This window comes from Formica exsecta, unplaced genomic scaffold (genome assembly GCF_003651465.1).
Source record: "Formica exsecta isolate Colony F162 unplaced genomic scaffold, ASM365146v1 scaffold613, whole genome shotgun sequence".
Classification (NCBI taxonomy): Eukaryota; Metazoa; Arthropoda; class Insecta; order Hymenoptera; family Formicidae; genus Formica; species Formica exsecta.
In genome coordinates, this window is record NW_021853374.1 from 193,775 (window position 1) to 208,087 (window position 14,313).

General features: G+C 30.6%; 2 protein-coding genes across 3 annotated transcripts in view; both read left to right on the top strand.

Moving 5' to 3' along the window:
• LOC115242582 (putative inorganic phosphate cotransporter) overlaps positions 1–10,107 on the top strand; it is a 23,318-nt gene extending 13,211 nt beyond the window's left edge. Inside the window, exons 1-6 of one of the 2 annotated variants that reach the window (XM_029818977.1) lie at positions 915–1,067; positions 3,851–4,151; positions 5,102–5,364; positions 5,660–5,803; positions 6,332–6,703; positions 7,641–10,107. In XM_029818977.1, the coding sequence (XP_029674837.1) occupies positions 981–1,067; positions 3,851–4,151; positions 5,102–5,364; positions 5,660–5,803; positions 6,332–6,703; positions 7,641–7,814 (1,341 nt within the window). In that variant the 5' untranslated portion in view covers positions 915–980 and the 3' untranslated portion in view covers positions 7,815–10,107. Of the gene's footprint in view, positions 1–914; positions 1,068–3,850; positions 4,152–5,101; positions 5,365–5,659; positions 5,804–6,331; positions 6,704–7,640 lie in introns of those variants that run through there. The other variant, XM_029818978.1, reaches the window with a different exon arrangement.
• A 469-nt stretch (positions 10,108–10,576) lies between these two features.
• The window catches only part of LOC115242590 (putative inorganic phosphate cotransporter), a 16,573-nt gene continuing 12,836 nt past the window's right edge, over positions 10,577–14,313 (top strand). Inside the window, exon 1 of the mRNA XM_029818987.1 lies at positions 10,577–10,733. Within this exon, the coding sequence (XP_029674847.1) occupies positions 10,589–10,733 (145 nt within the window). The 5' untranslated portion in view covers positions 10,577–10,588. The remainder of the gene's footprint in view (positions 10,734–14,313) is intronic.

A 14,313-nucleotide genomic window follows, 5' to 3' on the forward strand; every position in this document is an offset into this window, starting at 1 on the left:
TATATATATATATATATACTCAATAAAATAATTACCATAAATTGCTATCCAAATCAAAAATTTTTTTTTCTCTTATTTTTGATCTCAATTTCTTCGATCCAACATTTCTACTTTGACACTTTAATGAGACAGATCGTTTTTTTTCAAAATTATTTAATTTTTATAATTTTACGAAAGCTCTCTTCTTCTCTAAATAGCATTATTAATGATTAAAGCTTATGTAAAAAATAAATTGCATTTAATATAATCTTTCCTTCTTTATTTTTCATGATTTTAATTTTTATCTTATTGAATTGTGTTTATATGTATGTATATGTTGTTGGCAAATCAGATTGAGAGAGCCTTAATAGAAATAGACTTTAAGACACTCTGCTCTTTGAAAATAAATAATATAAAATATTTCTCGCTTGATGCTATTTTGATTTTAAAGCACAAGATTCTTTGATTTGATCAATCAAATGCTTACTCGAAATATTTCATTGATTAATCTAATAATCCAAGTACTCCTAGTAAAGACGGAGTTTATGACGTCATTAATCATTTTCAGAGCGATCAAAATTGCTTCACTCGAAGACGCTATTTATTATATCGCCATTAATTTGTGAATCTATTATTAAGAAATATTTTTGTTAGTTTTTTTCTCAGGTATTTTTATTAAATAACAGCGTGTTAACTTTTTTTGTATGATTGAATAAACTTTATTGGTCCCTCTACTTAAAGTTTAAGAAATAAAAAAGAAATAATGACACTTTCTTAGGGCGGGACAATCTGTAATAAAAGATTCTTCGGTGATCTTACAGCCTATAATAATATAAATAATAATAATAATTTTTCCAAATATGGGCAATTGAAAAATACGATATTCTCAAGACGTTTTCGCGAATATTGATGCGATCCGTTTGCTACTGAGATAAAAGGACGATCTTTCCGCAGGTATCTTCGGGGTCAGACATGTACAGGCGGTGTTACTGTTCCTGGGCATGACCATGGGGTACAGTCTCAGGGTCGCGATGTCGGTAGCCATAGTGCCGATGGCAGACGCGAAAACCGCGAATCCAGATATCGAGGTAAATTACGTAATTCTTTTATTGTGAGCGGGACTTAAACAGTTATACGCTCGAACACTATTTATAACACTCGAGACTACATTCTCGCTTAATTAAGCGTTAGATAAGCGTATCGAACATGCCCATTATATAACAACAACGCGATCAAGTTATTACTGTTGCTTGGAAAAAATCTGTGCATGCAATATTATAATTTCTTTTGCACTTATGAAATACGATTCGAATTGCGATCTTGTCTTTCATATTTGGTCTTAATTCCCTTAATTCCCTCCGTTAATTTCCCTTATGAAAAAATACTGCTAATCATACAGAAAATACAGTGATTAAATACTGGCAGTATTTTAGTAATTTTTTGGCTAGTACTTCGTCCAATCACTGGTTGAAGTACTTGATAAAATTAGTGATAAAGATGAAATATTGTCCAGGAAGCGCATGTCATTTTGACATTAGATTTTGATCTCTCACTCACCTCTTTTGATGAATTGGTTTTCAAAACGTGAAAATGATTGTCCAATCACAAACGATTGACGTCACAAAAGATATTTAATACTTTGATGTTATTGATATGACTTCTATTTGACGAATATAACAACGTAGTAGATAAATAACAAAATAATAAAATTAAATAACTTAACTTAATTTTTTTATAAAAGTCTAAGATTTTTTATTTACATGGAAATCTCTTATTTTACATCTCAAGTAGATATAAAAACGGGCGATTTTCACTCATTTGGATACTCATTCGGCCCCATTTTCAAATAATTAATTCTAAATCTGAATAATTGCTTATGTTGGGATTGTATCAGAAGGTAAACTGATAGAAAAATGTATCACATTTTATTAGATATGCTTTGTAGACTTTATATACTTTCATGAAAAAAACTTATATAACAGTAAGCGAATGAGTTTATCGTTATTTAATTTATTAATTACTTATTGAATTTTTAGCAGTGCTTTGTATAAATATTTTATCACAGATGCAGAATTATACCTTAATATTTCAATACTAATATTAAATATTAACAGTATTATATCTTGATATTTCAATATTAATGTTAAATATTAGCAGTATTTAATCACTGAAAGCTTCAATATTGAAATGCTTGTCATTAGAAGCTTAGTAGTTGAATCAATAGAAATTACATTAACAATTTAAATACTCAAAATAAATAATTAATCAATAACTCATTAGTGATAAATTTCCGTAAAAGTTATATTTTTGCTTATCAAAATTGTTCAGTTTTATCTGATCTCTATTAGCGAATAAATGCACCTGTAACAATTACAGTAGATATTAGTCTTTTTTCACATTTTTAACCATTAAATTATACGAGATATTAAATATCAAATTCGATATTGCGTATTTAATATATGTCGAACTTTTCATATTCAATTTTATATCACAGTAAAATTGTATATGTTATACATGGTTGTATGTTATTGTACATTACTTAAAATCGTTGAATTGTTCGATTCCAATCGAGCAAAACTGCTTGCGTCGATAGATCGGTTTTTATAGATTTGCAGAATGTATTTCATAAATTCGCGATCGTGCTGTTAAAAAATCTGAAATCTGGGGCAAGGAAATTTCCCTCCGCGAAATCGGGAGAGTTTAAAGTGCATAGGGTCGTGCTCCGGCGTCCGATAGATGCTTCCCTCGTGTGATATAACGTTTTCGAGTGAAGCAAGTTCGATCGCTCTGAGAACGATTAATGACATCATAAATTCCGTCTTGGGTTACTAGGGGTACTTGGATTATTAGATTAATCAAATACTTTGAGTAAGCGTTTGATTGATTAAGGGCCAAGAATCTTGTGCTTTAAAGCCAAAATAGCATGAAACGAGATATACTTCATATTATTTATATTATGAATGTATTATTTATATTATATTTATCTAAAATTAAAATTATATAAATATTATATATGTTTATGGCAAATTGGGTTTAATCGTTCTCAGAACGATTGAATCTGCTTCACTCGAAAAACGCTAATAGATAAATCTCATTGTCAGCCGCGCGCGACTGATGATTTGCGGTGGCATGTTTCCTGTTGTCTTGCCCGAAAATATAGCATAAGGTTGATGATCAATTCTTGATTCATTCTTGTTTAAATTCTTGAGCATAAATGTACAATGATCTCGTGCAGATAACTCTTATCGTTATCTTTACAGGGTCGCTAATAAGATTGATAAATATAATGACTCGTCATATCATAATTATCATCAGCGAAAGTATGATAAGATCGCGATGCCGCGATAATCTCTTCACCGATTTATGCTATAATATTATCACATAATTATAATTTCACACGTTATTATTTTAATTATACAGAGTGTTTCAGATCACCCGTTCCCCCTTTTATTCTGAAAAGAGATGGTACCAGAAATTAGGACAAACATGTTTACCTAAAAGCCTATCTGAAGTTTCTGATAATAGTACTTTCATTTTTGGGAAACCCCTGGAAATACCGGAAACCCGATACCCATGTTGCCCATGTTGCCATTTAAAATTTTTAAGTTGCCCTCGGTTTCTGATATTTCCGAGGGTTTCCCAAAAATGAAAGTACCATCATCAGAAACTTCTAATAGGCTTTTATGGTAAACCCAACTTCCTAGCACCATCCCTTTTCAAAATAAAAGAGGTGGACTGAAACACCCTGTATATAGAATAGCCCATACCACACATACACACACACACACATACATACACACACATACACACACACATAGAGAAATTAATGTTTAAAATAATATTACGCTTGAAAACCGATTACTGCTATCAGGATTATGGTTGGGACCTGGTGCAGAAGAACTTGGTGCTCAGCTCGTTCTTCTGGGGTTATGTGGTAACGCAGGTGCCGAGCGGCTATATCGCTGGCATCTGGAGCAGCCAGAAGCTCCTCAGCATCGGGATGTTGCTATGCGGCGTCTTCAACATCGTGACGCCAATCGTCGCCAGCAAGTGGGGTCTGCCGGCCGTTCTGGTTTGCAGGGTAGGCATGGGTCTTATGCAGGCTTGCTTATTACCTTGCATGCAAACTCTTCTCTCCAAATGGGCGCCACCCTCTGAGAGAGCACGACTAGGTGAGAATAGATACAAAACTCGCGCCCGAGGTATTTTGAACTAATCATAAGACAATTACAGGTTTATACAAGGTGTTAAAAAAAGGTCATATATTTTAAGAACAGGTAGTATTGATCAAAACAAGAAAAAAAAGTCTAATTAACATGGGTCCTACAATTAATATCTTCGAAGATATAGACTATCTTTCTATTTGAGTTCTTTGTTCTTTTCTTATTGATTGTGTTACCTCTACAATGCAGTAAACAAAAGAGTACTTACTAATTTTGCAGTCAGCATTATAGGAGGTGCTCTATGTGGTTAAGTATAGCCAAAAAGGAATTAAGATCAAATAGAAAGATAGCCTGTATCTTCGAAGATATTAATTGTAGGATCTATGTTAATTAGACTTTTTTTTTCTTTTGATCGTTTTGATCAATACTACCAGCTCTTAAAATATGTGACCCTTTTTTAACATCTTGTATATAGAGAGATTCTCTCGTAAAAAATATATAATTCATATATTTTTTTATACACATATTTTTGACATCCAAAAATACATATAAACATTATTATATAAAAATTATTATATATATACCTATATATATCCTTTTATTTAAATTTTGAAAATAACGATTAAGTAAAATAATGCCTAAAGATTTATTAAAACAAGTAGAGTGTGCAAATTAGAAACTTGCACATTGCTTCCTCATCATTTTATTCTGTTATAAAAAATTTTTTGAGACGTTATAAATATTTATAATACGTATAACATAAAATATATAATATTTATAATACGTATAACATAAAATATATAAAATTTATGTGTTATTGAATTTTTAGAAAACCAATCGAAAAACAATCGACAAATTTAATAGAAAATCTACAATAATTAATTGTTTTGCTTATAGTAGATCGTGATTATACTATCGTTGCAAGATATCTATGTTATTTATTTTTTTGATCGCGTCAGGAACTTTTGCTTATGCGGGCGCCCAATTTGGAACGGTGATCACTATGCCAATTTCTGGATTTCTCGCTACATCGAGCATAGGTTGGCCCAGCATCTTTTACCTATTCGGTGCATTAACGATTCTCTGGAGTACAGTTTTCTTCTATTTCGGGGCGGACTCACCTGCCGAACATCGTAGTATTTCTCAGAAAGAAAGGGAGTACATAGAGGAAAGTTTGAGAACCACGGAAACGAAAGATAAAAATGGAAATGAATCCAAGCAGGTATAAAAAAATAGTCCACTCTTATAATATGTATTATAAATCTCACTAACATAAGTAATTTAAATGCTACATGTATATCTTATTTGCTTTTCTTCCCGATTAATCTCAATATCGTGAAACAAAAAAAAAATTTACTTTGTGAAACCTTTTTTATTACTATTATTACATTGTGATAATTATGTTCGGGATAAATTTTTTTGAGAAGAATAAAGATTTGTGTAATGATTCGTTAATAAACCACAGAAAGCATAATATAACACATTTATTTATGATGTGATTCCATGTCTTTTACTAGAAACGTATACCATGGAAGGAAATATTCACCTCGCTGCCCATGTGGGCGCTTATTATAGCCCATTGCAGTCAAAATTGGGGATATTGGACTCTACTGACGGAAATGCCTAACTACATGACAGGCGTAATGAAAAATATCGAGAAGGTTAACAATAAAATTTTATAAAACAAAGAAACTAAAAGAGAAAAGAAATATCTTTCTCCTAAAAATCGCGTATTGTTTCACGTATTTTAATTTTGCTAATTTTCGAAATTTATTTATCGCGATCATATATCACACATTTTACCACATCAATATAATCGAATAAAATACATTTATGTCGAAGACATAGTATTCCGATGCTTGTGAGTTTCCTCACGTTTATGCCAATTCAGCCGAACCTGTTCGAAAAAATATCACTCTGTGAAATAATCACATGTTTCGACATGCAATGTAAAAATTCTTATTGCAATTCCCGTTGTTTCACGTTCAATTTTAAATTTTGATGCGAGTTCTCTCACGTTTCTGCAGCATCAGCTGATTCACGTTTTAAAACACTTTGTTCTTGAAAATAATCGCGTTTGTTCCATTTATTTATACATAAGTGGAACAATATCTTTATTAATTACACGGAAACGTGATTATTATAATTAATTAATTAATTAATTAATTAATACTTTTTCTTTCCTATAGAGCGGTTTATTCTCGGCGTTGCCATACTTGGTCATGTGGATCCTCAGCTTTCCCATCAGCTGGCTGTCCGATTACGCGCTAAAGAAGGGCATGTCCAGGGGTACGGTCAGAAAGGTTTGCAATAGTGTGGCTCATTGGGGCCCGGCCGTCGCCCTGGCGTGTATGAGCATCGTACCCACCGACAATACTTGGGCCGTCGTCATCCTTACCGTGGCGGTGGGCCTGAACGCCGGATCCCTATGCGGCTATCAAATCAATCATATCGATCTCAGTCCGAATTTCGCGGGCACGATGATGTCCATCACCAATTGCTTCGCGACCATTACAGCCATTATCGCGCCGCTGATATGCAGTCTGATTGTCACCGATGAGGTAATTATTCGTTGCGCACTCAAGATATGCGCGAATCGCAAATTTTGTCGTGCATATAGATATGCGCTTTCAGTCTTAAAACTAAGTAAGTGTAATACGCATTTCCGACTTAAAAATCATTCAATTATCTATAAATTAATATATACACTGAAAAAAATTCCAAACATTTTTTTTATTTAAAAAAAATTATTTATTTAAATACTTACAGAGAAAAATTAGATATGTCAACCAAACAACAAATATGTTTGAATTAGTAAAATATATAAAATAAAAACAAAGTATGCTTTTATTCGAAAATAAAAAAATTTGTTTTTTTATCTTTATTATACTAAATTATTTCCATTAAAAAAACATTTTTTAATTTTTGGCTGCTTGTTCCAAAAACACAGATTTCCTTTATTTTAATAAATAAGTTTTTATCTTCAAATAAATAAATATTTTTTTACATTAAAATTTTAAATAATGTATTTTAAAAATTATAATTTTTATTACATGCAAATAATTTATTTAATATAACAAAACATTTTTGGAAACGAAGTATATATTTATTTAAGTAAAAAAAAATCAAAATTAATTTATGATTATGATATTAAATTGTATTTATCTGATTAAAAAAAATTTTTTTTTCAGTGTATAAAATAAGATATAAAGAAATTATTGAAATTAAGTAATGGATTTTTTAAATTTAGCTTGGTATCTCTGGTGTAAAAAAAAATTATATAAAACTGAAACTATAGTATGTGTGTATAGAGAACATTCGTAGATTCTACTTTTTTATTTATTTTCTTGTTTTTCGATATTTTTTTTATTTTACAATTTATTTATTAATCTTTTATTCTTTGTAAACTCGAACAAGAAATGAAGAGAGAGTTATTTAAATTCTAAATACATTTAAATATATATATGACTCGCTATCGGGAGATTTTTTACTTTTCAGAGCAATGTGTATCAATGGAATATCGTGTTCTATGTCTCGGCGGCGATCTTCTTTTTGGGTAATCTGATATTTGTGATATGCGGCAAGGGCGAAATACAATGGTGGAACGATCCTGACGAAGTCAAAGCTCGACAAAAAGGGGACGGAGACATAGAAGACAAGAGACAAACTTGAAATTCATACGTTTTTATGATTTTTCAAATTTACCACTGGGACTAATGTGTGACGTAAATCAGTTTGTAAGTTGGAAAGACCAACTGATTATATTAATCATAAGAACTGATTTATATTAATCTTTGTAAGTCACACATATTTTTTGCTCTGTTTCTGATCACATATGGGTCAAAATGTCTTGTCGCAGTTTTAATTGTCTCAAAATGTTTGAAAACAATCTACAAAAATTTATATATATATATATTCCTTGACACATCTGTAGAAAATGATCATGTGTACAACAAAAGTTAAAAAATAAATTTTAAACATTATTTTAATTACTTACTTAATTAATACTTACACGGGATATTCTATTGTCAAAATATCAATAATGTCAAAATGACCCCTGTGTGATCTATAATAAGGATTAGACTTGACTTTAAATACGAATCATCTGAGATCTCAGAATTACGATTACGAAGTCACTATTTGTCGTCGTTATAAGTGTTGCTGTACATACATATTTTATTATTCCATCATGAAGTGTGATGATGATCTTTCGACTCTTTGTACTGACGCGCTCGTTATCTACATTTTGCATTTGATAACGCTATAATCGTTAGTCAAAATTTTGAGATTAAAATAGATTTTTGATCACGTCGTTATATAACAATAAATTTTTATTTTCTGTTTAGGTCTGTTTCTTAGATACCGCCATATGTAATTTTAAACATTGTAAATGCACTTGTCCCATGCATATTAAATAAGATAAATTCTTCTTCAAATCGGATAAAATTTTTTATTACAATGAAAAAAATGTGTTGTAAAAGAAAAATGTCTACAAATTTGTTCACGAAACAGATATATCTATGTATTGATTGTATAAGAATGTTTGTCATAAAATACAAATTTTGACCTCTATTTATAATATTATATATAATCAAAAACAATCAAAAAGGCGGGCTTATGGAGCAATTAGCAATCTATGTGATAATACCTCGTAAAATTAAAATAGCGTGACATAAACTTATGAGTTGACGAAGAACTAGCAATATAATAATTTAGAAATCGTGATTAACGTAAAATACAATAAAAAATACATATTAAATAATAAACTATGAATTAAATACAAAGATGTTGACCAAGTAAAAAAAACAAACGTTTCAGTCCTAAACTGGACTCTCTTCAGTATTATACAATGATATAAAATAAGTACGATTGATAATCAAAAAGTAATTTGCTTTTAAAATAATAGACATAAGGGATAACTATAATAATTTATCTTCGTTTCAATTATTTAAATTTTATTGACCATATTGACCCTCTTCCTTTATCTCGCGTTTTTCACGATTAATAGATATATAACGATAATTACAATAGAGATACAATATTAACTTCGCTTCGGGTACTTATAAACGCGAATCCTTATCTAATAAAATGAATACACCGCGAATCGCAAACGTTTGCATTAAATGCGTTATCTTTGTAGGACGAAAGACAAGAAATCATTTATCGACGCGACGATCTATTCCGATACTTACTTCTGGTATAAATAAAAGAGCGTAATTAGGGCACAGTCGTAATTGTTATTAAATCTTAAATTATCTTATTCTCAACAAATCTTGAATTATTTAGAAAAAGAGAAACGCATTTACTTCAAGATAATTCATATTGAGCGAATTCTTCAATGATATATACAGGGTATCCTAAAACTACCGTACTTCCTCTTAATGATAGATTCCTTAGAACATTTCAAGACGAAAATTTTAATACAAAAATGTCGAGGCTATAATAGTTTTTAAACAGGAATCGATTATATTTTATGAATGGCAAGGCTGAGATTTCGCGCGCTCAGGCACTGCGAAATAGTAGACACCTTCATGGTAACATTAATCGACCACTTTGACAGTTGAAGTTGAAACATGTCGCAAATTTTTATTTGAATCATTTTTGAGATATCTTTTTGCATCCATTATTCGTAAAAAGAATGTATTAATGCAATGCGTATTGTAAATTTATGCGATAATCATAATATCATAAAAAAGACGCTCCATTCATAGAAGCACTTTTTTCACTTGTCATTTCGACGTGCCTGAGCACGCAAAATCTCAGCCTTATCATTCGTAAAATATAATCGCTTTCCGTTTAAAAACTATTATAGCCTCGACATTTTTGTATTAGGATTTTTGTCTTGAAATGTTCTAAGGAATCTGCCATTAAGAGGAAGTATGGTAGTTTTAGGACACCCTGTATATTGTACAACATGCCAACATGTACATATAGTACTATAATATGCAACCAAGTTATATCTTGTAAATAAAGAAAATTTTTTCTCTTTATTTGGAAAACATATCTTTTTCTCCTTTCTGTTTTATAATGTTCTCTATGTATTATGATCATTAATTTAATTTTATAATCATTAATATAATTTGTAATTTAAAACAATCAGTATAATTGATTCCTTCAATTATACAATAATTGATTCCTTTCAATTATACAATAATTGTACAATAATTAAATATTAATTTAAGTTAATGTTAATATAAGTTAAATGTGTTAATATAAGTCAAAGAAAAAGAGAAACCAAGAGGAGACCAAAGGAGAGAACATCAAGCAAATATATAATTAATAATGCAAATTGATTACATCCTGTTATATCGTAGTGATTCCAATGCTCGAGGATAATCCAACAGCGTGTTGTATGAACATTGTCATTCAAGCGTGCGTTTGAGCGCGCAAAAGAGTGGGAGAATCTGTTTTTGGTGATGCAGTATAAAACTACGTGGGTACGATCGATGGATCGTAGTCGTTTCTGTAATTTGTTCCCGTTTCTGCTCCTCGACGAAAGATTCACCGCAATGGCGTCGTCTGTACGAAAGAAAAGGGTCTCCATCATTTCCCTCTCGGAGAAGATGAAGAATTCACCGAATAAACCTAAAGGTAATTTTTGTTACATACATATAATTAATAGTATATTTACACATTAATTAATAGTATATTTAAACTATAAAAATTATATATATTTTATAGAAAAAGTAAAAAAAATGTTTTGCGAATAAATCTGTTGAAAAAAAAAAAAGATTTTAATGGAACTCAGTGTTATATGAAATTCATCGATACTTGTCTAATTAAAGATATTTTTCACGAAAGAATTTTTTATACAAAAAATTGCTTTATATAAAAAAATAGGAATTGTTATTGTTAAAATGTAGAGAGTAACTCGCGATTTTAATGTTAGTTGCATTTATAGGAGATAAAGTTTTCCTTAAGAAAAATGTGGAAGCACTAATAGTTCTCGAATTATAAAACAATAATAGAAATCATAATTATATTTCTAGTTAATTTCAAATAGACTTAAATGGAATTCTAATTTGAGTTACAAAAATTTGTAATATTAAATATTACAATAATAAAGATTGCAATAAACGTTAGCTTTTTCCCTTGATATTTTCGGAAAAATCAACTATATATAAATCTGTCATTATAATTAAAGTCGCAAGTTGTGAGATGTTCTGTATAATAAATCACGTACGATATCACAAGATTTACAATAAAATGATTAAAAAATTTCAATTGGTCTTTATCCATAATTTTTTTACATATAAATACTAGATTTAAAAATCTTTATAAAATATAAAAGTATGAAAATAACATATATTATATAAATAATATAGTAAATAAAAAAATATATAACATTTAAAACTTTTAAATGATTTATTTAAAAAACTTTTAAAAAACAGATTTAAATAAATCTTTTTCTTCCTCATGTTATATGGTATTATCAACAATATCGATATGATTTGATTTGTCCGATTATCATCTTCAAATATGTAGCAGATTATTGAACAATAACCGAGTATATGATAACGATAATAGAGTTAGATAGACTTATTGAGAGGTAAAGCCTACGATCTTTATTCAACAGTCAAATTGCAAATAATATTCGATTACGGAATAATAATCATGGATTACGTTAATACGAAATGCATCCTTGTATTAACATTGAACCACTTGCCTTATCGAGACATCATTCATTAATATACAAAAAGTTTCAATATTTATTTATTAATTTAAGACACTTTTTGACACGAACATTTTATATGATATTGGCACTTCAGATTTTTATAACGAATTATATAAAGAGCGTTATCGAAATATCTTTAACGATTGGTATAAAGGGCATAAATAACAAGTGATAAGAAAAGCAAACTTGGATATTGACTATTGATTCGGGATATTAAATAATATTAATCAAACTTAACGATAATAATATAGTAACAGCACGTTGTCTTCCTTTGATAAGCGTATCTCTTTTACGACTTATTACAAAACTTTAAAAAATATTTATCTTTCTCTTTTTTGTATTATATGTTGTATAATTATAGTTCTTCAGATATCATTTTTATTTCTTTCTCTTTAATTTACCCTTTGTCAGCTTTCTTGTAATCCGTATTTCAAAACAAACCTGAAGATATATTTCGCAAATGAAAGTAGTATATTATGTAATTATTGATTAGAATCAATTGGACATTCCGCGCATTCTTGGATTAAACGCGGAATAAAGTAGTAAGAGAATCGTCGGATAAATACGATTACTAAGATTTTATCGATCGCGTTCGCATACCAGTGATGCCCCTGACGTAATGGGTAATTGTTGCTGGATTCCAAGTACAAACACCGAGCGTGCGATCTCACTGACGCAGCGCGATCTTGACGACAATGACATATAATTTGTATTCGATTCCGCGTTTATACGTGACGTTCATGTAAACATAATCGCCGCATTACGATGAACCGATCATTATAAAAATCAAGAAAGAAATTACAATGAGTGAGAATTATAAATCTTATTTGTATATGTACTCTTTTTTAATTAATTAAAAATTTTAAGAAATTCAAAAATTTTACGCGTTTTTAAATTCAATATTATTTTATGTCAAAAATGTAATATATTAAGAAAAAATGGCAAGAAAAGAAAAAAGAAGAAACACATATTTTTTTTTATGAAACATATTAACGACGTGCGCCCGGCTAAATGTTGGCGCTGATTAGCCAGACTTTATTCAATAATAACTCCTTTATTAAGCGTTATAAAAAAAATGGTTCAGGACTTTTCGACTCAGTTTGAGCTAATCTACCTTCATACTTCGAGTGTGTCAAAAATTATCGGACACCCTGTATATACATATATTTTTCGTACGGGGTGTCCGATAATTTTTGACACACCCGAAGTGTAAAGGTAGATTGGGTCAAACTGAAAAGAAAAGTCTTGTACCTTTATTTTTTATAACGTTTAATAAAGAAGTTATTATTGAATAAAGTCTGGCCAATCAGCGCTGACCTTTAGCCGGGCGCACGTCGGTGAACCGCGCGCCTGGTAGTATGCGGCGACATGATTGCCTTTCTATGGGAAAATTCTCGGAGAAAAGATCAAAAGCGACTATCTTCCGGTTTTCTCGGGATGAGAGTGAATAATTAAAACATAGCGTGGACTTTCGAAACTCTGCTTCCGTACTCTTTCGTGTCAGAGAGCGCGTAAGTATGGAAAGTAGACAGGCTGTGAAATATCGCAAAGAGATTTGCTATAAGTTCTGATTGTTCCGAAGATCTTTGAAAAACAATTGACAAAGTGCATCAAAATTATTATTAAGATTCAATATACAAGTGTTTGAACATTTTCCCTTTCTTTTGTATCGCGTTGTCAGGATACGTCCGATCAACATTCAAACGAAAGTAAATATAAACGACGACGGAAATCGGATGTCGTGTCATGCTGGTTTCTAATTCTCGAGGTAATTAATAGTCGAACGTTACACGTCGTCTTGATTACCGGTGGTGCGCATTATGTCACGGTTTTGCGTTACGCTCGCGTAGCTCATGCGTTCCGGAATATTGCTTTTCATGCGCGAGACTCTTATCGGAAGTCTTCCTTGTCGGGCAGTCATACTTGTCGAGCAATTAAGTCGTTGCGCATAAATCGTCTCGGGGCTCTATGAACACCCAGGCGCTCTTATCACGCAATTGCCTCTACGATACGTCAGTGTGGAAAACTAGTTCCGCTATATTACGAACGAATCAAAATCCGTTCATCGTTCCGGTTTGATGAAGAGAACGAGAGCGACGCGCTTCTCATTCTTTTAATTTATAATTCGAAAATTAACATCTTTTTTCCAATTTCAATTTATGATCTTGAGCTCTTTTTTTTTATTCGTGAGCGCGCTTAAACTCTTTCCTCTGATAATTATTCCGTTACCTCAGCGTGTTATCGTAAGACTCGGGTTATTACGAGTCGAACAATTACAACTCGGGCCGAGAATCACGTAGGCGGGTGACGCTTTAATTGCAGCGTGCGATATCGGAGCTATACATATATTATACGTTATATAAAAATATTATTTAGCCAATAAATTAATAATTTGTAAATACTTTTTACTAAAAATAAATGTCTTTTTTTGTTTGCTTCGTTTAAGTAATAAAAATATATAATTATTATATTATTTAAAATATATTATAAAATAAA